Source organism: Bradysia coprophila, unplaced genomic scaffold (genome assembly GCF_014529535.1).
Source record: "Bradysia coprophila strain Holo2 unplaced genomic scaffold, BU_Bcop_v1 contig_687, whole genome shotgun sequence".
Classification (NCBI taxonomy): domain Eukaryota; kingdom Metazoa; phylum Arthropoda; class Insecta; order Diptera; family Sciaridae; genus Bradysia; species Bradysia coprophila.
The window spans coordinates 1,146,736-1,169,981 of record NW_023503927.1 but is presented as its reverse complement, the minus strand read 5'-3'; the positions used below and the strand labels follow the sequence as shown (position 1 = coordinate 1,169,981).

Below are 23,246 nucleotides of genomic sequence, written 5' to 3'. Positions count from 1 at the left end.
TGTGTCTTACCTTCCTTGACCACACAATTTTCGGCGGTGGATTGCCAGTAGCCCTACATTCCAGTTTGATTGAAGCACCTTTCGATACATCCACTCTTGTCGATGGGCCAACGTAGTCGATTTTCGGCGGCACTGTTAAAATTGCGTCATTTTTCGGTTATTGTTGTGTGTACATGATGATATCAAAATATTATTATTTCAACGTACCTAATACTTCCAAACTGTGCACAATTTCCTTGGGAACAATTGTACCAATTTGACAAGCATACGAACCGGCATCATTAGTGCGTACATTTTGAATTTCTAAATTGTAACTACTGGAACGTGGTTCATTTATTTCTGCAATGCCTTGTGGTGGCATTAAACGTATTCTCGGATTCATTGTAACTTTAACATTTCCTGCGGTTAAAACAGCAATATCCCTTTTCCATGCTAATACGTAATGGTTGGTTCGGTCTATGGGAAAGTATATAAAATGGAAATTTATAATCGCAAATGGTTGGGAATATAAAATTAAATTCTTTTTTGTGTGTGCTTTTAAAATGGTCGAAGAAGGAACTACAGGCAATTTAATGACTTTGATTATTTTTTTTAGAATTCTTTGAATATCCTGAATAATAGACATTACGCACGCATTAATCATCGTTTCGGGAACTTTGTTTTGTTTTCTACACTCATAAAAATGTGAAATATTACGAAGGAGAAAGCTAATTCTATGGACTTAGTAGATTTCATGAAAGCAGAACCACAACTTTTAAAGAAGTGTAACTAATCATTTTGTTCTGAATGGATGCAGTAACTCGAAACTCGCGAGAGAGAATATTTCTCCATCTAACTGAACTTAGGTTCTATAGAAGAGACTTACGTGGATTGATTATTCATTAAGTTAGTCAAACGAAAGATGGAAGCGGCGCGATACGATCACTTAATATTTCTTTAAACGTTTAGTCATCTGTTATCCACAACGACGACTCAAATAAAAAGTGAACCCTAAACCAGTGCTCTTATATAGCAAAACGAATGCTAAAACTTTTGAAGTAAGAGATTTAGGAACGAACAACTGCGACATTTTAAACATGATATGTAAGGGGCCATTCACAAATTACGCACGCACTAAATTCGAAATTTCAGACCCCCCCTCCCCCCTTGCACGCGAAAATGTATGGAGAAAATTTCAAAAATGTATGAAGCGTACGCTTTTGTCAAACCCCCCCCTCCCCCCTTAAGAGCGTGCGTAATTTGTGAATGGCCCCTAACAGATTTGATAACTATATGGTACACACCTTGGTTGGATTGGCTTAACTTATAACAGAACCAAGAACCTTAGAACGAAAGAATTTTAGCGAAAATTTCGAAAAAGTTTCATTTGAAGTGTGATTTTCAAATCATTCAATATCGCTTGATAAAGTGAATACATTTTTTCCAACTCAATGTGGCTATGCATGCCAGATCTATACATTGATAAAACATCTGTGAAGCGATTGATGTTTGTCGTTGAATATCGCTGTGGAATAGATTTTTCTAGCTCAATGTCTTTGACTAGTCACAAATCAGGACTACTAATTTTCATAACAAAATATTGGTCCAACACCATTCTTGAAGTGATAATTTCAAAATAAATAAAAATTTCATTCGTACATTCATATGCATTCACAATGGTCGCCATTTTCTGATTATCGTTGGTTTTAGCGTTTGCGGTGGAAATTAGGGTTGACGGTAAATTACCATCGGAAAAGCTAACGTTCCAGCAAAAAAGGAATGAATAGTAATCACTTGAACATTATAAAATAAAATAAAAACGATTAGTCATCTGTTATCGACAACGACGACTCGAATAAGACGTGAACTCTATACCATTGTTGCTCTATTATAAGCAAAACACATGTTAAAACTTTTGAAGTAAAAGATTTTGTAACAAACGCTGCGGCACCTTCAATATGAGATGTAACAGATTTGATAACTATATGATATATGTTCACATAGATCGTATTAGCTAATTTCATAGAAGATCCATGACCTAAGAACGAAAGCATTTTAAAGAAAATTTCGAAAAAGTTTCTTTAGACAGTTAGCTCGCACAGCCAATTTCGATATTGTCTTTCAGAAAAAGTTTCCTGGAATATTGAACACTTCTTACACACCGTTACTAACCGTAGAGTTAAGCCAACAAATAAAGATCTAGACATTTCATTTTGGAACACATTTCACTTTCAACGGGATTTTTTTTTTGTCTTTGCTTCTGAAGATCAAATAATGTTCTAAAAAGTCCGTTTATTGTCACAATTCATAATCATATATTGTTTAACTTTATTATAACTGAGCTTATAGCTTTGCCTGTGCTTCTAACAGCATACTCCTAGTTCCAATGCATTTTAAACTTTCAGGCCTAATGTCTCCACTCAGTACATAACAATTTTGAAAACGGATTCAAACGCACTCCTTTTCGTATTATTTTGACATGAATAATAAATCCGTTCAAGATAAATCGACTGAATTTGAAGAATCGGCCATACTTGGTATGTATAATCATTGCCTAGTGGAACATAAGCTTTGGAGCTCCCAACGATCATATCTTCGTTGGATGAACTTATTTCTGTCAAAAAGTTTCATTAAAAGGTCTCATTGAGATTTTATTTACTAAAATGTGTCACATAGTCAAAATGGAACACGTGTTCCCGTTCCCTCTGCATTTCACTGGTCGTAAGTCTATCTGAGAGGACATTTACCACATAAAATATACAGTGAAACCAATAATGTAATGCGATTGTATAATTTTACTTCTCTTTTTTTCGATATCACACATACCTGTTTCATTAATTTTGCAGGGCAATACAACCGTTGACCCAATTGCTATGCTATATTTTTGGCCAAGTGTTAGGAATCCAGGTGTATATTTGTCTTCTTCAATATAATTCTCTTGAAATCGGTGTGTTGTCTCCGAAGCTGTAACAATATGAGAGAAAAACAAGAATTGAATTACTTTATTTTAATTAAATTGCTTTTCAAGTGAATTGGTTTTGGTTTTTTTATTGCTTTCATTTTGATAAATTTCAAAAAGTCACTTTTACATTTCCCAGCTTTTTTTATCGGGTTTATTTTGTATCCTCTCTGTGATGTTTTATATTGTGTGCTCACATAATTAATTAAAATGTTTGCAGGAACATATTTGATTGAATATGATACCGGTTTCAATCGAGCATATTATGATTAATTAAAATGTAGGGCGTTTGATATAAAACATGCATTAATTGCTGGTATTGAGTTATTCCATTGGTATTTTTGTGCTCAGCAAGAGTTGAGCGGGACAAGGACTTTTTTGAATCGCACTCGTCCGGACTCCACTTGTATCAAATGTCTCGTAAATGTAGTGACAAAACTGTTAATCATATGATATCGACTGCAACGACCAATCGAATGGCATCCGGTTAACATGTGTTTATATAGTAAAATAAATGAACGGACGAAGTAGCAGATTTTCAATCAAATAATCGATACCATAAACAAACGAAGTAAAAGATTCACTATGATCACGAATCTTGATTAACGATACTATTTCGGTATTTAAATGGTTACAAACGATAAGTAGTTGGAGTCATAATCAAGATTTCACAACGTCTTGTCGTTCACCATCTTTACTGTTGTTTTTTAAGACCCAATTCAAATGAATTCATCTGAATTTGAAATTCTCAACCCGGTCAGGTGTGCCTGTACTCCTCTATTTCTAACAGTAAAACAGAGAAGTGTTATGGTAATGGCAAATTCAATTCTATCAATGCTGATTGAGGCTGCGAACAAAAAAAATTAATGGAACTTTTCCACGAAACACTTCTTATAGACGGAGATCCAATGTACTTTTCCGTCCTTTGTCACTCAACGACTCTTGAGTTTCATAGTGTCTAACAGTGCAAAATTTCGTAATACAAATAATTTTCGGGCTTTCTTTTGAACTCTAGAACCCAGACCGATATGACCTTTAGTCTGTCTTTAAACCGTTTCACACGGTGGCAGGACCTTTCTAAGCGGTTAATGTCGTCAGGAACGATATTATACTGTGAATGATAATATCATTTTTTGAACGATAATATCCATCTGTGTGATAATATCGTTTTAAATTCAGTTTTTTAGAAACAATCATCCAAATCGATATCATCGTCCAAAATTGATATTATCGTCAAGAAAGCGATAAATCAGTTCAAAAAACGATATTGTCATTCAGAAAACGGTATTGTCTTTCAGAAAACGATATTACCGTCCAAACAACGATATTGTTCAGAAAAGGATACTACCGTTCAGAAAACGATATTATCGTTCAGAAAACGATATTATCGTTCAGAAAACGATATTATCGTTCAGAAAACGATATTATCGTTCAGAAAACGATATTATCGTTCAGAAAACGATATTATCGTCCAAACAACGACATTGTTCAGAAAACGATGTTATTGTCTAAAAAATGATATTGACAATGTAGTAATGTCACATCTCCATTTTAAGAAGTTATATAAAAGTTATTAAAATTGTTAAATTTAAGAACTCTGAGAAATGTTTCGGAATTTTCAGAAATGTTAAGAGAGAGACCGATAAGCGACAGAAACGTCCACAGGATCTCGGTCTATTATTTTCGCTCTATTCTCCTGGATCAACATTCAATTGAAGATGTTTTTCATTAATTTTCTTTTCCTTGATAACGAATTGACATTCATAAAAGCAGCAGCAAAAAAACCTTTCTCTGCTAAAGAGCTACAAAAAGAAACTCCTATTCCCATTCATTAAACCATACAAAACGTTTTTAAACATTATAAACTGAAGATGTTTCTCAAAGCAACATTTGAATTTCGAAAACAAGCACGGAAAATAATTGTTTTTCAATTTTGCTACTTCAATTTTCTGTAATTAAAATGGAGGTAAAAACGTACACTAATAAAAAACAATCCGTCAAAAGATATGAGATTTATATGCAAAATAAAAAAAAAGAAATTCGTTTTGCTGCTCGTAAATATACCCAACCGTACGTATATAGCAGTTAATAAAACAATATGATGAACCATGTTATATATAGTGGTGTGGTATGTTATGATGAGGTATACGTTTATGCGTCATTAACATTTTTATATAACTAAGTATAAAACGAAGTGTACTCTACTCCTCCAAATATATAGTCTTGGCATAAGTAAACTTATGTATATGTTATACCCTTGTACAAAAGAAAGAAACCAACAATTGAGTTTCCGCTGCTAGCGTTTCCTAGTGTACAAAACGCGCTTTTACAAAAAGAAAAAAAAATGTTAATTTGTAAGGAGTATGTTTATGCAGATATATATCAAATATAAGGCAATGAAGCTTTCTCGTGTGTTATACAATACGTAGTGTTGCATACTTTCTGCAAATAGAGTTCTGGTTCGTTTCACAAAAGTCGTATACACGGTACATTACAGACAGGATATGGAAAGTTATACTGGTATGTGAAACACAATACCGAAATATCAAGGGAGAGCATTAACACATTTTTATTGTGTGAGGAGCTTTTATTGAGTAATAAGAACACGGCACATCTATAATATATATATATATATATATATGAACACATCAAGCGTATTACACATGAATGTGGTTAGCTGAAAACAGATTATATTTATAGTGAAAGACGTCTCTTTTTCGAAATGATTATTTGACTTAAGGTGTACGTATAATAAATACACAAGGCACTCGCTCACATTTCATTATCGTTTGATTCGCTTTGTAGTTGCGTTTCAGCGTGTTAACAAGAAATATGAAGTAAATAATCCGGTGGAATATTGCTGAATCAGCTTGATTCTGACACCGAATTGCAGAGCTTGTGTGTACGAAAACAAAACGTTTCCCGAAAGGTGCAAGAAATCATTTTTGTGATCGATCTTATCACGCTCAGTTTACACAACGTGGCGTACATATTACTGTGTCAGAACCTTTTATTATTTCACTACAAATTTCACCAATCCACAGTATTGTGGATTGTTAGGCTTTGGGTCGAAAAATTTAAATTTTCAATGGAACGTGTGCGTTACAACAAATCTAGTCCTTCAAGGTTAATATGGTTGAAAGTAATATAGAATGGAAAAATCAGATGTCTGAAATACTCAACACCGGTGTCACATTGTTTGCGTGCTTTGGAAAGCTTTTTCGAAAGCTTTGAGCTTATTTTGATTCAATTGGAAAAGTGGAATATTTCAGTAGAAAACAAAAGAAGCTTAAAGCTTCCGAAAGCTATTTAAACGCAAAGGCACAAATACGAGACGGTCTTTTGGCTTAATAGGACAGCATAGTTCTATTCTAGGCTAGGTGAACAGGCTGTGTTGTGCGAGAGGCAATTTCATATAAATTTTATTGACAAAGGATTTTCTATTATTTTAATAGGATCTATCGTTTTTGCTGGATTTTCAAGTATTTTCATTGATTTTAGAGGATTTTCTACTTTTCAAAAATTTTCAACGGATTTTCTGGTTTATCCAGCCCTAACCGCACATAGCTTTGTTCTATGGTAATGTAAAATCTAGTCCTTCAAACTTCAAAGTCTCAAGACTGCGTGAAGAAGAAAAACATTTTTAGCAGAGTTTGGTTAGATCTGTTGGTCTTTCTATCTATGAGATAGTAGCACTGGCCATACTGGGAATTCTGGCGATTCCCAAAGTGCCTTTTCACATTTTTACATGAAAAAATCGTTGTTTGGTACTCAATCTGAACTATTTTTGAATAATTGACATCTTCCCCTACTACCTACACACTTCGCCAACCTACTTTCGATAGCGAATGGAAAAAATTTAATTAATCTGAAAAAGAAATTTCTTTTTATTAAATGCGTGTAGCATATGCACTCTGAGTATATTTGCAATTTCTTGTTGTAAAAACAAAAATTTTGATTAAAAAATGTTTGTGTACAAAACCTTTTTTAGCACATGCACAGTGCATACAGTCGAATAATATTCCAGCAAAATGCTCTATAAAACTAGACTCTAATAAATACTTGCGCTACGTTCTGATTCAATTTTAAGCGAACAAAAAAGGAAAGTCGTCCCCGGACAAATTCGATACTTAAACGTACATTAACGTCCTAACAAATACACGTACCACACACATACGTATATTATAAAGACCGGAAAAAGTACTTCCCATTTTAGCTTCCAAAAAATTTTCATTGTGAAATAAATTTTATCTTCATTTATTTTGTCCGATAAAAATCGCTTTTACGTTTTTTGCTAATTTACCCCGCACAAGAAACATTGCTTTATAATACGTTCCATGGAAAATGTTTTTCTAACATGACAGGAACTAATATGAATTCTTGCGGAAAATTGCGATGATATCGTTTGTTTAATGGCATTTAACTAAAGCTGTTTATATTACCGTCCCTCTATTCCACTATATATATATATCCATCCATCCATACTACATACATGGATCTTGGATCATATCAGTCATATAATACACGTAACCATGTAATACGTTGTTACCGTAGGTATATCCTTGTTCTTTCCATTGTGTATACTTCAGCTGACCGAAAGATTGCAAGTCAAGTATTTCTAATATTTCTTACGGAAAAATTAATATTTTGTGTCAACCGGCGAAATGGAGGTGTTTCCATTTATAATTAATGCATCTAACACACCGGTATCAGCATAAAAATTTGTAGTACGTAGGTAGAGCGTAGGGCTGTGTGTGTGAAACCACCGAAAAAAAGAAACTATTTTACAGAAAGGAATTTAATGAATCAAACACATCCAACGCTTTCAGAATATTATGCAAGGAATGTAGCAATTTCCATACAGCTTTTGTCCTTTTTTGAGCATTTTTTTTTACAAACGGCACGGCTCTTTTACAGAAAACACGGAACCCACGTCTAACGCAATACATACAAATCCGTAATATTGTTTATTTTCATAAATTTATGCGATTTGAGTATTCATGTTGAAAGTTTGTTCATGCAGTGAAATATCTTCCTTCCAATATTTCAATTTCGCCAAAATTCTTTAGAAAGATAGATACAAGGTACCATATTTTTTGCGGGTAAGGTCCCTTGACTGACTGATTTTCTCAGTAGATTTTTGTTATTGTAGCAAAAATATCATAAAAAGGTCTTGGTCAAAGCAGCTCTTTGTCTTGCTTTGTCATAAATTGTTCATTTCTTTTATTTTATTTGAAAACAAATTTTCAGAATAAACAGAGGGAACTTATTCCTACATTTTCAAACAAGCGATACTTAAGTCTTATTATCTTAGTCTTATTATCTGCTAAAAGACGCTGGAAAGAGGGCGTATTTGTTGTTTATTTCTTGAATAAAAATTAAATTCGTGTGAATTACTGCTCTCGCTTCGCTCTGGTTTGGTGAAACGTTTTTTTTTCTACTATCGACATCTATATATCACGCAAAAAATCTTTTCTTTTGGGAATGTCTCTAAGATCCGTCACAGCCCGTCACAATTCCTCATCGATAATTTTTTTGTTGGAAATCCATTGAGGACTAGGGATGCGAGACGTTCAAAATTATCGATAATATCAATCGAAAGAAAGTATCGATAATCGATTAATCATATCGTTATCGATAATTTAATAATTATCGATAATTATCAAAATATCGATATTTTGATATTTATCTGAAAATTCATGATAATATACCGATATATCGGAATATATCGATAAATATCGGATTTTCGGGCCGAAATATCAATATATCGAATTATCGATATCTTGATAATTATCAAAATATCAATAATTATCGATTATCGATATTGTTTTGATAATTTTCGATAAAAAAAGTCGATAATTATCGATTATCGATAATTGATAATTATCGATAATCATTATCATTATCGCCCATGCCTATTGAGGACTACACAAGTTATCGTGTTATCAAGTAATGAACAAAGTGTAACAAACATTTTAATGCATTTAATGTCATAACATTCATGGGAGGTGCGGGAAAAACGGAAAACCGTCTCGTCAATACCTTTCATTTGATGTATCACATACCATTTCTGCAATGCTTGAAAAGCTAGTGAAAAGCATGCAAAATAAAACAAAAATAATGTTTACCGCAATGTTTTTGTTTTTAGTTTAACTAATATGATAATTTGATTGGTACGACCAAAATTTATTTCTTTTTGTGGTGGGGCTCTGCCTCCTCACCACCGCGCCTGCGGCGGGCTTTTCTTTCGGCCTTGCAGGCTACCTTACGTTTAAACCCCGCCACAGGCTTCGCCCTTACACCCCGCAATGGGGTATGTACACCCCTTGCCCCCCCCCATTGAAGGGGTTGCAGCCCCTAGACCCCGTTTTTTTTTAATTCACGCCCTGCGGCGCTGTTCTTTGTTTATTTATTTTTATCGACATAACACTAGGTACATGTCGCTGGCACCGCCACCATTTAGGGCTGTGTCGAGTTATGGCTCATTTTAAAGGGCTCGTTTAGGGCTGACGAATAAAACCGGTCCCGAGTTTAGGGCTGACGATTTACGTGAGTTTTGAAGTTTTCAAGCATATCACTTAAGTGTTTTGTCCCTCTCTTAGTTTTTGATGGATTGCTTACCTAAATACATGACTGGTTCCAAACTCCAAACTCTGGACCGGTTTCAATCATCAGCCCTAAATGAGCCCTAAACGATAGAAAGAGCTAATATGACATGTTTGTGTTTAGAGAAAGCTGAATATCATTGGCGGGATAGCAGCCCTAAACTCAGAATTGGCTTCAATTGTCAGCCCTAAACTAGCCCCAAACGTTAATATATACTTTCAACTAGGAACACTATGAATAACATCCAAAACTGCCAATATGACATGTTTTTTCGAGAAAAAATTGAATAACTATGGTATTTGAGCAGCCCTAAACTCGGGACCGGTTTCAATCGTCAGCCCTAAACTAGCCCCAAATCATAGATTGAGTGGAAAGTCAAAAACCTATTCAGTTTATGACAAAACACTTAAGTGATATGCTTGAAAACTTCAAAACTCACGTAAATCGTCAGCCCTAAACTCGGGACCGGTTTTATTCGTCAGCCCTAAACGAGCCCTTTAAAATGAGCTATAACTCGACACAGCCCTAAATGGTGGCGGTGCCAGCGACATGTACCTCATAACACTGATGAATCATAGAGAACGACGTTATGTTATACTAAATGTTACATTTGTCTTTGTATACACAATGTAATTCTAGGGTACAAAATCATACTTCTTTATGTACAGAACGGGCTTACTGTGTACAAAACAAACATTTTGTGTACAAAACAAACATTTTGTGTACAAAAATAACTTTTTGTGTACAAAATTATAGTTTTTGTGTACAAAATCATAAGTTTTGTGTACAACTTCATCTTTTTGTGTACAAATTCATAATTTTTGTGTACAAATTCAAAATTTTTGTGTACAAAATCATATTTTTAGTGTACACAATGGACTTTTTGTGTAGAGAACGGACTTTTCGTGTACAGAACGCACTTTTCGTGTACAAAAAGAATTAAATCGCACTTCCCGTTGAGTCGCGACTACCCTTTTACACTAGAAATTTAGGTGGGCACGCAAAATAGAGGTAGGCAACATAAAACTCATACCTTTGTTTGTTGTGAGTTACAAAACAGTCGGCGTATTTGCCTGTTTTCCGTCGGAATTCGAAAATTAAAATTTTTGGAAAATCTGGTTCGTACAGCAGTAGCTATTGGCAAGAAGCAAGCAGAACTGCATGTTTTCCTACACTTCCTGTTTTCCCGCACCTTCAATCATAACAACGCACTTCAATCACAGTGATCATTTTGTGACCAACATTTTAGAGTGTTTATCATCCGTAAGACCCAGGACTTTTAGTCAACGGAATAATGTATGTGAGGTATAACATAAATGTGTACATATATACGGTTGGAATGACTCTCGTAGCATACTATAGTGTAGTAGATTGTATTATTTGAAATGTTTGTATATGCGATCTGAATACCAATATTAGATATTGTAAATACGAAAAGTTTTATCTTTCTGTCGGAAAATGTAAGAAAATTACCCCATCGGTTAAGTTCAAACGTCAACTTCTATTTCACTGTGTAACAATTTAGATATCTCTCCCGTCTCTCCGTCTATACATATACCCAATATAATACCGGCACATGTTTAACTATATGAATAATTTATTGTTTCTTTTATGAATTGTGTGTATTTTGGATATCTTACTCCTCCTAACGACTGTGTGCTCAGATCATATACCATACGAAAAGATAAACAATATTTTTCGTTACGTGATTATTGATAAACATCGAGTCCGAAGAATAGGCGAATTTCATTCAGATTTGTTATACAATCCCTTCAAACCAGAATAAAGGCTTCAATAAATCTTCGGCGAATGGCTTAATTTCATTGACTAGACGTGTGTTTGTGTGTGTGCGTTATCCTCAACCATAAATTCGTCGACCGGGGCTAGGGAATTTGACTCGAGGAAAGGATGTCTAAATCAAAATGTTTGATAATAAAGCCCCGTAATCGATAATTGAGTTACCTCTTATTTTCATGGCTGTAACAGTAAGATGAGCATCATTATTTTCAACATCAGACAATAGCAAAAAAAAATTAATTTCGACCGATAAGTACATCATCGCTAATGCTGAAGATGTATTTCATTTGTGGGATTATTTTTTATTGAACCTGGCTTTTATCTGCTCCAATCATTTTCGCTTTATCGATTACAACAAATACACCCTTCACCCCTTAACGTTATCTTCATTCATAAATGATTTGGTATTGCTGCAGCTTTAATTTCATTATTCATTGATAGCACTTTAAAACTCGACCACGAGAGCAAACATAATCCCCTTTTTTTGCCAGCTAAAGTTCCCTGTAACTTAGTGCTCTTTCAGTGTCAATTATTTATTAACGCGGAGAACGCTCATGTTGATTCTTTTTAATTTGTCTGAAAGATGTTGCATTAATAAAATTAATTGCAGTTTCGAATGTGGCGCACATACGACGTCATGTTCAATGATTATGGGGGATGTAGTTCCACAAAAACGTGATCGGGTCGTACGAGAGGACAGAGAGTCAAGTTAGGTATGCCCTCTAATTATGGTTCGAAGTCTGACGTAAAAGTTAGGAGGTAAATTAATTAATGCTACTCCTCACTGGGCTAGACATAGACCAAAGCTTATTATTCGGAAATTCTGAGGAATTTTCACAAAACTTTAAAGTGATTTCTAAGAATTTAAAGGAATTTTAATCTTAAAAGTTCTTAAAATTCTTTTTAAAAAATACGATTTTTTGGAAATTTTTAGGACTTTTAAGAACTAAATTCTTAAAATTCATAAATTCAAGAATTTTTGGAAAGATTTTGGAAATTGCCAGGAGTTTTAAGATTTCTTGCGGAAAAAATCTTTGAAAATCTAACTGGCTGCTCATCTGAACCATAATAAACAGCCTCGATGAAGCGGGTTCATCGAGGCTGTTTAATTCGATTGAAACCAAACGTCATGTTATGCGCTTGCCAGAATCATACACAAGCGTACACACAATATATGTATACTCATATTGTGTGCGAGTGGCATAACTTGCAATATTCATTCAAGGAGATCGAGCTTATTAAGATTAAGGAGCTGCCGTAATCGACCAGGAAATTCAACTTTTAGGACAATATGTGAGGAAAAGGGAGAGTCTGGAAAAATTTGCGAGACCATAAGCCAACCTACCTATGCCCAATTTCATCCTATTTCCTAGTTTTAATCGAGTACAAGAAAAATGATGAAATTTGGTGTCATTTGGACCACTCGTTCCGGTGATATGAGGATATGAAGTTAAGTGTAGTTCGGGAGAAAATTTCTTCAAATTGACAATTTTCATTTCTTTCAAAAATAAAATCTAAAATTTACCGATGTTACCAAGCGATAGTTTGCTGGAAAGGTCTTGATGAGTTCTAGGAAATAAGATAAAATTTGACTATTCCAATTGCGCTGGAACGCTGCGCTACAAAAAAATGAAAAATTTAAGCCAAAATTCTCTTAAATATCATCTAAAAATGGTCCAGCTTCAACAAACATTGGGTTCTTGGTAAAGGTCTTGACGAGGTCTACGAAATAGAATAAAATTTGAGGAAACTTGAGATCAATGAAAAACAACATTTGCAAAAAAGTGCTAAAAATGGCAAATATGTCAAAAATACCCTAAAATTTCATCTAAAAGTGGTCAGAAATTATTAACTGAGGACTCATTATCAAGACCTCATCATCAGGAAATGTGGAAATGGATAAAGCTTGAAGCAAAGATAAATCGTAAATATGACAAAATTACAAAATTAAAGCGCTGAGGGAAGCGTACGAAAATATCTAACAGGGACGTGTTTAGCTTGTTATAATTAAGTCGGTGAAAGTCTACATAATGACATTCAGATATAGCTCCGGTATAAGAATAGTCTTTGAGTGCCACACATTCTTTTTGATGGAAGAGGAGCACCACTACATACGAAAAAAGGTTTCTCCAGATTCTTCAGTACACTTCAAATTGATGGAATTATAATAAATTACGAAAATATTGAAATAATGGTCTAAAAGGTGGTTTTCTCGATTGATTCCCACAGCTCATAAATGTTTTAAAAATGAAAGAGTTAACAAAAAGTACTAACTTTTGTGTGACGTAATTTTTGCATGTGTAGCAAATTGAAAGGTTTTAACATTTACAACAACAAAAATTGTGCAGCCGTGCAATAGTTCTTCTCGGAAGGGTTTTTACCGACAATTCCAGCACATTATTCAAACAACATAATTAGAGACATGAACGAAAGTACTCCTAATAATTTACAATATGCCGTGGGAATAAAATTATAAAGATAAACCGTTAAAGAACTAGCTCGCATCTCTATCTCTCCAGTCTAATCGTTTCTATCGTACGCTAATAAATGTCTTAAAACAACTTAAAGCAATGTGCTAATGAACGAAAATGTACCCAAGAAATATGCAAAGCATGTATCCTATGTGTTGTGTATGAAATATTGTATTAACGAAACGGGTGAACGCAGCGCGAAAATATAAATTTCAGATAATTAAAAATGCCTGTCACGAAAATATGTTACTTCATAATGGAAACAAAACATTTATAACGATGACTAACTAAGCACCTTAGTGTAATGATCATCCTTTTCACCAAATAATTCAGTTCGTAATCTGGGCTTTTGTATTATATACGGTATGGAAGATAGGAACTGGGTTTGTACGGCCCCAAGGGATGCCACGAACGAAAACTTTTAAATGCAAAAAAAAAATTTTTTGCTCCTTTTCACATGGGTTTATTCTATATAGCGCCGTAGAAAAAACAAATTTAATGCAACTTATACAATATATGGTTTTAACGGTAAATATTTTATAGCCCAGCGAAATAAAAACGTTGTGAAAATTTTATTCAAATATAATGATGACTCGCGAGAGCGAAAAAACCGAAGAAGCAACGCCAACAAAAATGAAATAAAATATATTTGGAAAGTGGTTGTTGCGGTTTTGTTTGTTCAAATTCGACAAGGAATTTTTTTTTTTTTTTAAATGGGAGTCTATCATCATCAACGAAATGTCTTGAAAATGCCTGAATAAATTTTATTATCGATTTACATAACCGAAAATAACCCACATCACCGCCCGCGTGTCTAACATCCATATATACATATTCTACCAATTAAGTTTTCCGAAAATTTCGATGTAATTCTGAATGTAAGATGATATTAAATTCAAAACGTTTGACTGGCGGCACGGTAATCATATTGAACGACACAAAAAACACTTGAAAATCTATAAATTATCATAACGTTTTCCACTCAAAACAACGACATTCCCATTATATGGCTGTCGCTATGTTAATTTTATTATTGGTAATACCCGAAAATGACGAGATGCCTCAATTAACTTGATGTTTGCAGGGTGGAATATTTAATTTTATGTTAATTTGCCCAAGTAAATTTCACTCTCAAAAACTTATCGATTTTTCGTTTGGTAAATGAAAATCCGAAATAATATTCATGCAACACATCAGAAGACGAAAAAACTCGTTGAATGCTCAATTTACGCCAAAGACACTTGACGATTATTTTGTATAGAAGCAAATTGGGTTTTGAATTTAGACATATTTTATGAAGTGAAATTTTATTGGTTAACGACTTGCTCAAGTTCAAGGCGTCGAACCATTCAGCTATTTGTCATAAAACTGCTTGTTTCTATGTAGACTTAGACAGGCTGAGTGGGCTTAATCAACATTTTAGTTCCAAACAATTAAAATGATAAGAAAATAATGAACAAAACCCTGCTTGGTTCACTGCAGAACACGCCGTGCCAGCTATGTTGACGATTTATTGTTGTATTTTTTTATATAAAATTTAATTATATTATTTATACAGTATAAATACCTGCTTTATTCATGTAGGCATCTGTGAAGATAGGGTGGATCGATTTTCCAATTTTAATTTTAATCCAAAAACCACATAGTATTACATAACCGTCCGAGTCCCCAGGAGAGGGATTACGGCATCAGTCATCTTTTCTCAATTCTATCTCAACTCTACCGATAGAGCACGATTCATTATTTCACTGACAGATGTCGCTACAACAAAGCCAATGTCGACAGAAAAATAACTATTTTTCACACGACAGATTTTAGTCAAGTAAATGGCTATCGTGTATTATGTCACATGACCTCAGGACTCCGGGAAAATAATCAGATTTTCAATCGACCTTATATCGGCTTGGCGATGACAGTCTTAAAAAGGGATATTAGCAAACGATAGCAAACGTTTTTTAAAACCCTTATCGCCAAGCCGATATAGGGCTGATTGAAAAACTGATAACTGTTCCGCAGTCCTGAGGTCATGTGCTATACGATGGCATTTATTTGACTAAAATGCGTTGAGTAAAATAATATTTTTTTTCTCTTGACATTTACTGTTGTAGCGACATCTGTCAGTAGAGTTGACATAGAATAAAGAAAAGGGAACTGATGCCGTAATACCTATCCTGATCATTTTTCCGATTTTTTTTTTACATTTTTTCCCCCCGAGCAATTTTAAATTAAATTTTGTTCCAAACGAAAAATTGCTCAACTTTCAAGAGAAATCTCGGACTGAAGATACACCAAGACCTAGCTCAAATTAAACGCTATTTAATCCACAATTTCATTAAGAATTCGAAACAAAAGAGTTTTTGAGTTTATTTTTAGAAAATGCGCTTTTGTGTGATGTTTCATTTTGAGCGAATTTTTGACAATTTTAGGAACAAATTTTCTACTCTGAAATTGCTCGGCCGGCGCCCCTACAGTCAGAGGCAGTGAAATTTCAGCATGATATTGCTTCACTGATCCCCACTTACAATCAAGACTGTTGACATGATTGAAGCTGCTCCTAGAGGAGCAGTTACAGAGCTGTAAAACCGTAGGAAGACGTATGAGCAGTTTTGATTGTTTGTGTGGATCAGCTGAAAAATAACTGAAGCAAATTCATGCTGAAATTTCGCTGCCACTGACTGTAAAAAGTAAAATTAAAATAAAATCTTTTCTTCGGAAAAACGATCAGGACTCGACTGGAGTTATGGAACACTATGTGCTGTTTGGATTAAAATTAAAATGTTAAAATCGATCCACCCCACCTGCAGGTATTGTTTTATGCTTAAAGTGTTAAGTGAGTGTGTCTACACCAAGCCATCACATTTTGCTATTATATGGATAATGGGGATAATTGGGTACACGTAACTGCAAAGTAAATCTTTTGACTGGCACCAAATGATGGGTGAGAGTAAAACAAAGTCTTGTAGCAACGAAAGGTATGGTTATGCTAGTTTAGAAATTAAAATTCAAATGAATGACAACAAAACCAACGGCAAACATAATTTAGTCGTAATACATTGAGAACATTAGTAGCAAAAACATGAAAACATGTGTACACCGAAACCGGGGTGTACTAATATACGAAAGGTACAAAGAACTGTCGAAAAGGCAAATTTTACCCTTTGATCTCATAACATTAATCCCATGTAGTCTAAATACAAAGTAAACATTAATTATACATCAGATACATGAATAATTACTAATGCAACTTAAGATTTAGTTCTGTTGTGCGTATATACATATGTATAGATGGATGGATGGATATATAAGATTTAGGGAAACTTTAACCGAATATAATATGCATAAACGTTGAACTATTGCATACGAGTGTTACAAGCAAACAATAATTATTTGGGTCAACAACATAATTCCAAATTGATTATTATTCAATTCAATTACCACGTAACTTAACGTGCACATTCATACATACATGCAATGGTATTTCTAAGCGAAGTTTTCAATTGCTAGTTTACCACTGATGTTATAAAGGAAGTTGTTTTCTTTGTTATGCTTTTACTCTTTCAGCGACGCTTTACAATTTCCTTGTTTAAAGCATTTACACAAGTATTACGTCTACGTCTGCAATCTTGAACATTACGGTTTGGAGATTTCATTGTGAAAATTCAGTTGCTAGCAGCGGTTTCCAGTTGTAATATGGACAATGTCGACGAAAATAGGCGGTTAGGAATGGTTAGGGTGGTGTTTTATAGCAAAGTGTGTGTTAAACCTAATGAAGTAAAAGATTTTCCATCAAAGACTAGGCGATACTTTGAACAAAAGAAGTAGTAGATTTACTAATTACACTGTGCTACACTTTTCGTCTGTAAAAGCTTAAGACCAATCGAGTTGAAGCCTCGGTTAAAGCGTATTGAGGTAGAGCTTCATTGCTAATTAGTCAGTAAAAAATTGTAAAAATTGTAAATGAATTTCAGTTTGGAAAGTTGATGTAATGCCCCGCATACGATTTTTGTGGCAATGAGTATCACCTATATGTAAACAAATTGCCTGGTTACATTTCGTTCCAATGAATCCTTTTGTGTTAATGTATAAATTTTGAAAGGTATTCAATCTTAAACAAAACAAAACAAGTAATTACCATTAACAAACATTGTTCTTCAGCTATTTCATTCGTCATATTGCAATTAAAAAAAAATTGTTATACTCACGGATCGCTCACAAATATAAAAACAGCGAACAAGTAATTGAAGTGAACTCAATTATAATTGCACCACATAAAACATTATACGTGAAGCCAATTGGAATTCCATTACCATTTCATATTTACTGCGAAATTAGAGATTAGCGGGTTGACACTCACGCAAACCCGACCCAGAATAGGGATTACGGCATCAGTTCTCTTTCCTCTTTTCTATGTCAACCGATAGAGTACGATTCACTATTTCACTAAAAGATGTCGCTGCACAAAACGAATGTCAACAGAAAAATAAATAACTTTTAACTCGACGGGTTTTAGTCAAATAAATGGCCATTGTACAGCATATGACCTCATAGTCTGGTTTCTTATGTCGAAAAAAAGCGTTCTGCTCGATTCAGAACTTTTTTGATTTTTGACGATTGGATATGATTGGAGGGCCAGACTCTCCTAACTAAATTTTTTTGTGTGTTTTGAACGGGTAAATACCGCTAAAAACCGGTTTTAGTGTAAAATTTAAAAGTGAAATATCTCGGTCAAAACTAAATATTTTTTTATGGTTGGACCGGAATCTGAAAGGTTGGCTCAATACCTAAAATCGCTAGAACAACTTTTTTTTGGAAAATCTAAAGTTCACTGAGTTATCCATGGTTCACTGAAAAGTGTATCGGAAAAACCGCTAACTTTGAACTCAATTTCAATGGCCAGTTCTAAATAAAATTTGACGTTAGGTGGCGCGTTGGAAAGCTGGTGACTAGTACTATCAGATCTAGCTGGCCGAGCTTGTACGTATCAGAAGAACATGAGATATACCGCTACGAAGCGCCCCTTTCCCACAGACATTTTTCTCTAAATAAAATGAGAAATTACCTGAACTTTTAGAATATTTTTTTAACCGAATGAATTACTAGAGCAAAGTGTCTTTGAATAATGACACAATATGACGATTCTTGAATGTCCTCTAAGCAGACAGGGCTAAAAAACGTAACTTTCATTTTTATTATAATGCGCTAAGGCAACACATTCCTTTTATATATTAATTGAATCACTTATATTGTTGTGTGCGTTCCGTCGGAAAATCTTTGACTTACACTAAAGGAGCAAACGCATGATGCCGTCATAACTTCATCACAGTCTTACCTCATTATTTGTTAAACAAAATATCATCCATAATTATGACTCTACTGCCACAAAACCAGATTGATTTCACATCTCCCTACGAACATGTCTATCAAAACTTTCATCCAGAATAAAGCACATCGAATTCGTCTCACAACTTTATTTAATTGTACGAAAATGTCGACGGATTGGGTGGTTGGGTCGACTTGCGGGTTGAATCCAGGTAAATCGATCACCCGCTCATCTCTACAGCGAATATAATTTCATTTTTACATTCCTCGCAAGTGGAAATTCAAATGAAGTTTTTGGTATAATATACCCAAGCAAAAGTTTCCTTTGCGTGTAAGTCTAAAGAAATGTTTAGTGTAAAATGAATGAGCATAAAAGTAGAATGAGGAGAATGATGTATAGAGCACGAATTATACTTTTGAATATATCCATAGCACAAGAGTTTGCTAACAAATGAACAACTTACCGAATAAACTGACCAAAGTGACCAAATAATAATCTTACAAACATTCCCATAATCCGGGTATTAGGTATGCACATTGTACAGTGGACATGCCCACCCAGTAGCATTAAATTAAGTACGAGTATACAGAGCTGTTGACTTTTAAAAATTTGAACATATTTTTGTTCTTATTGTAATATGGCCATATATAGCCATTTAATAGTACTTGCTAACAAAATAATCCTCTCCTGTTAATAAATTTATCGTCACACATTTCTAATTAAAATAAATTTGTAAAACGAGCCATATGTCGTTTCAGTAATACATCAAATTCACTTCGTTCGTTCGCTATATTTATGTGTGTGTCTGATGTGATATACATATCTCGCACACACAATTTTTATTCATATTTTCTAAATATTATTACTACGCATTTATGTACGAACATGCATACCCGTATCCATATTAAAACTCCCTTTGAAGGAATTATCACGCACATATAGTAATATTGTACCCCATAATTTAATTATTAACCTGCTTACGTAACGTATTTTACCCCAGTATATCGTACATGTATCCGCTATGGTTGGTAGTTGTTGTTTTTTTCGTCTATTTATTTTATGGTTTACATATGAGTCGTCATACGAGTTAAAAATATGGAGGAGTTACATTGAAGTGGGACAGCACTTCGATAAAATATTATTCAAGTATCACGCGCGGGTGTAAATTAAAGTCGTTTTAATTGCGAAATGAGAATAAAACTCCACCAAATGAGATCAGAACGTTATATAATTTCTAGTCATTTGGCCATATATTCTTTGCTGTTTCGCAATAATTGTTTATTACATTCCCTTATCATATCCTGTAATTGGCCAATTATAGCACTGTAAACGCGGTGATAAATTAGAATATTACCACCGACTCAACACGAATAATTTTTCTGTGATGGTTTCCGAGAAATATTTAGCAATTTTGTATTCAAATTTAATCCAATGACTAAAACGCTTCGTTACAGTGAGTTTAAGCTGTTATGTCACAAGCAGATAACGTAAGGCATGAATAAATAACATTAGAGACTGAATAGCTCTTTTCCCAACTTCCTGTGTCTTATTATCTGTTTCACAAAAAAAATGTGAAATTGTCAAGCCGTGCAGCCGAGGTAATCAACACAATGTTGCTCAAGATTTCATTTAAGCACAAGACTTTATATAGATTTTATGGCTTTGGGATCATCATTTTTCCAAACGTCACTTTTACGCACTAGTGCGTAAATATGTGAAAAAAATCTATATACGCATTGCTGTACATAATAGTATTTTATGCAACTCGAGATCATAATGTTCGAAAACTACTGCGAACCTAAGACCCCTCTGTTCAATAAAACATTGTGTGAATCTCGATGCGAAGTACTTGATTAGGCTAACGATGTGTATTATGGCACATGGCCTGCGTAATTACTCATCAAGAGCCTAACAAAGTACTTCGCACTCGATGTCATAGATAACTATTATGCAATTCAGTGAGCGAATTCGATACTGTCGTGTACTGTAAAGTCATATGAAAGTAATTTATCGCACTAGTGACTATCGGATTTACAAGCCTTTTTTTTAGCACTCAACATCATAATAATACTTTCACATCTGACTGAACAAAACATGTCAAAGGCAGCAAAGGCTAACAACCTAATTAAGGTGGTAAAAATGCAATGTTCCCTCTGTATTTTACAAGTAAAATTACAAATTAGTCAACAGCATAGAGGTAGACTACCTAGAGGATTTTTTTTTTTTTACATAATCACAGCCTTTATTCAACACTTTCTTTTGACTTCTTTACAAATCGTCGGGATTAATCAGAACAGATTTTACAGCGACATGAACTTCAATTAACATTTCGCGCATCGAATGTATTAAAACAAGACAACTTTTGAGGCAAAAAAACAGGCTAGCAAAAACTTCGTATCAATTTACTCTTCATACTACGTTACGTTAAAAAAAAAAAAAATTGAAAATAGGAAAAAAAAACGAAAATCATCAGGGCGACGGGAAAATTAACAGACAAACAAAAAAATCATAGGAAAAAAAAAATTCAGGAGCAACTCAGGAATACAAGCACCTGATGAATGCAACTGTTTGGTCGCTGATAGTTTGACTGATAAACCGCATATTTGACATTGAGTGTAGCGTGATTGTTGGGAACCTCTTTGGTACGCCATGGATGCATTTCAGAATTTTGTTTTGGATTAACTGCAGTTTATTCATATTTGATGTAGCCGTACCACACCACACCGGCGAAGCGTACGTGATTTTCGGGAGGATCACTGTTTTGAACAAAGTCAGTTTATTGATGGTCGACAATCTAGACTTTCTGCTAAGCAACGGATAGATGGACTTGAAGCAGTTCAATGCCTTCGTACAGCAGGTTTCAATGTGTTTTCCGAAGTTCAACTTATGGTCGATCGTCACTCCCAGATATTTCACTTCAGTTTTCAATTATATGACGGAACCATTAAATGTCAGTTGATGAGACGGTGCTCGTTTCCTCGACTGGTTAAACTTAAATAGGATCGCCTGTGTTTTATTGCTATTCACTTTTATCTTCCATTTTTTGAAGTAGCTGTCGATTCGGGTGAGAGCAATCGCCAGGGCCTTGATTATTGTGTTTGAGCGATTTGCGGATGAGATTATTGCGGTGTCGTCGGCGAAATATCCTGCGTCACAGTTCGATGGGATTTTTAGATCAGCGGTGAAAATAGCGTAGAGTATCGGCGAAACAACAGATCCCTGAGGTAAGCCGGCTCTGATTTGTCTTTCAGTTGAGTACTTGCCATTTATACAAACGTTGAAACTTCTGTCTTCAAGGAAAGAAGCTATCAGCTATCAGCTATCAGTGACGGGAAGTAGCATAGGTCAATGCACAAGTTAATAATTTTGGACAGCAACGTGATGGCGAGCTCTGGCAGATGCTTGAGTAGCACATTTGCGATACCATCCATCCCTGAAGCTTTTTTGATTTTAAGCTTAGAGATCACAGATTTGATATCGGAGGCAGTGACATGGTGCACTATTGTGTTGAGTGACGAAGGTTCAATATTTCCAATAATGCGCACTACTTTCGCTACGCGTTCGTCAGCGGAGGATGCATTGTTCACAGTTAGAGAGTGATTTCTCTCGAACTGTTCAGCTAGTGTCTCTGCTATTTGCTCATCCGTGGCGCTCGTCTGGCCTCCATCTACAAGAACTTCGATTTGTCTTCCTCCATTGTTCATCATTTTCCTCGTTAACGACCACAAATTGTTGTCCCCAGGTTTTAATGATCGAATAGTTTCGTTCCATTTGCTGTTAAAGTCGCGTCGTACTGACTTTCTGATTGCTTTGTTTTGAGCATTTACCATAGACTTATAAGTTGACTTAAGATCACTGTCTGCACAACGCTGCCACCGTCTACGCGTGTCGTTACGCAATTTAATGAGATTTATGGTCGCTTTTGAGATGTTTACCTTCCTCCTGTTCTTGGTCCTTACCATGGGAATTGACTCAGATTCGGCGAAACGGATAGTGTTCACGAATTGCGTAATTTGAGTGTCGATATGGCTTTTACTGTTCACTGAAGGTTCGGTGTAATTTAATTGTCTTGCGATGATCGAAGAAAATTTTTCCCAATCGGCTTTCTTATAGT

At 34.7% G+C, this 23,246-nt stretch overlaps 1 protein-coding gene across 1 annotated transcript in view; it reads right to left on the bottom strand.

The window, feature by feature from the left end:
• LOC119083511 (lachesin-like) overlaps positions 1 to 23,246 on the bottom strand; it is a 154,977-nt gene that overhangs the window by 4,865 nt on the left and 126,866 nt on the right. Inside the window, exons 2-4 of the mRNA XM_037193229.1 lie at positions 2,806 to 2,943; positions 208 to 456; positions 11 to 132 (exon numbers count right to left, since the gene is read on the bottom strand). Coding sequence (XP_037049124.1) covers positions 11 to 132; positions 208 to 456; positions 2,806 to 2,943 — 509 coding nt within the window. The remainder of the gene's footprint in view (positions 1 to 10; positions 133 to 207; positions 457 to 2,805; positions 2,944 to 23,246) is intronic.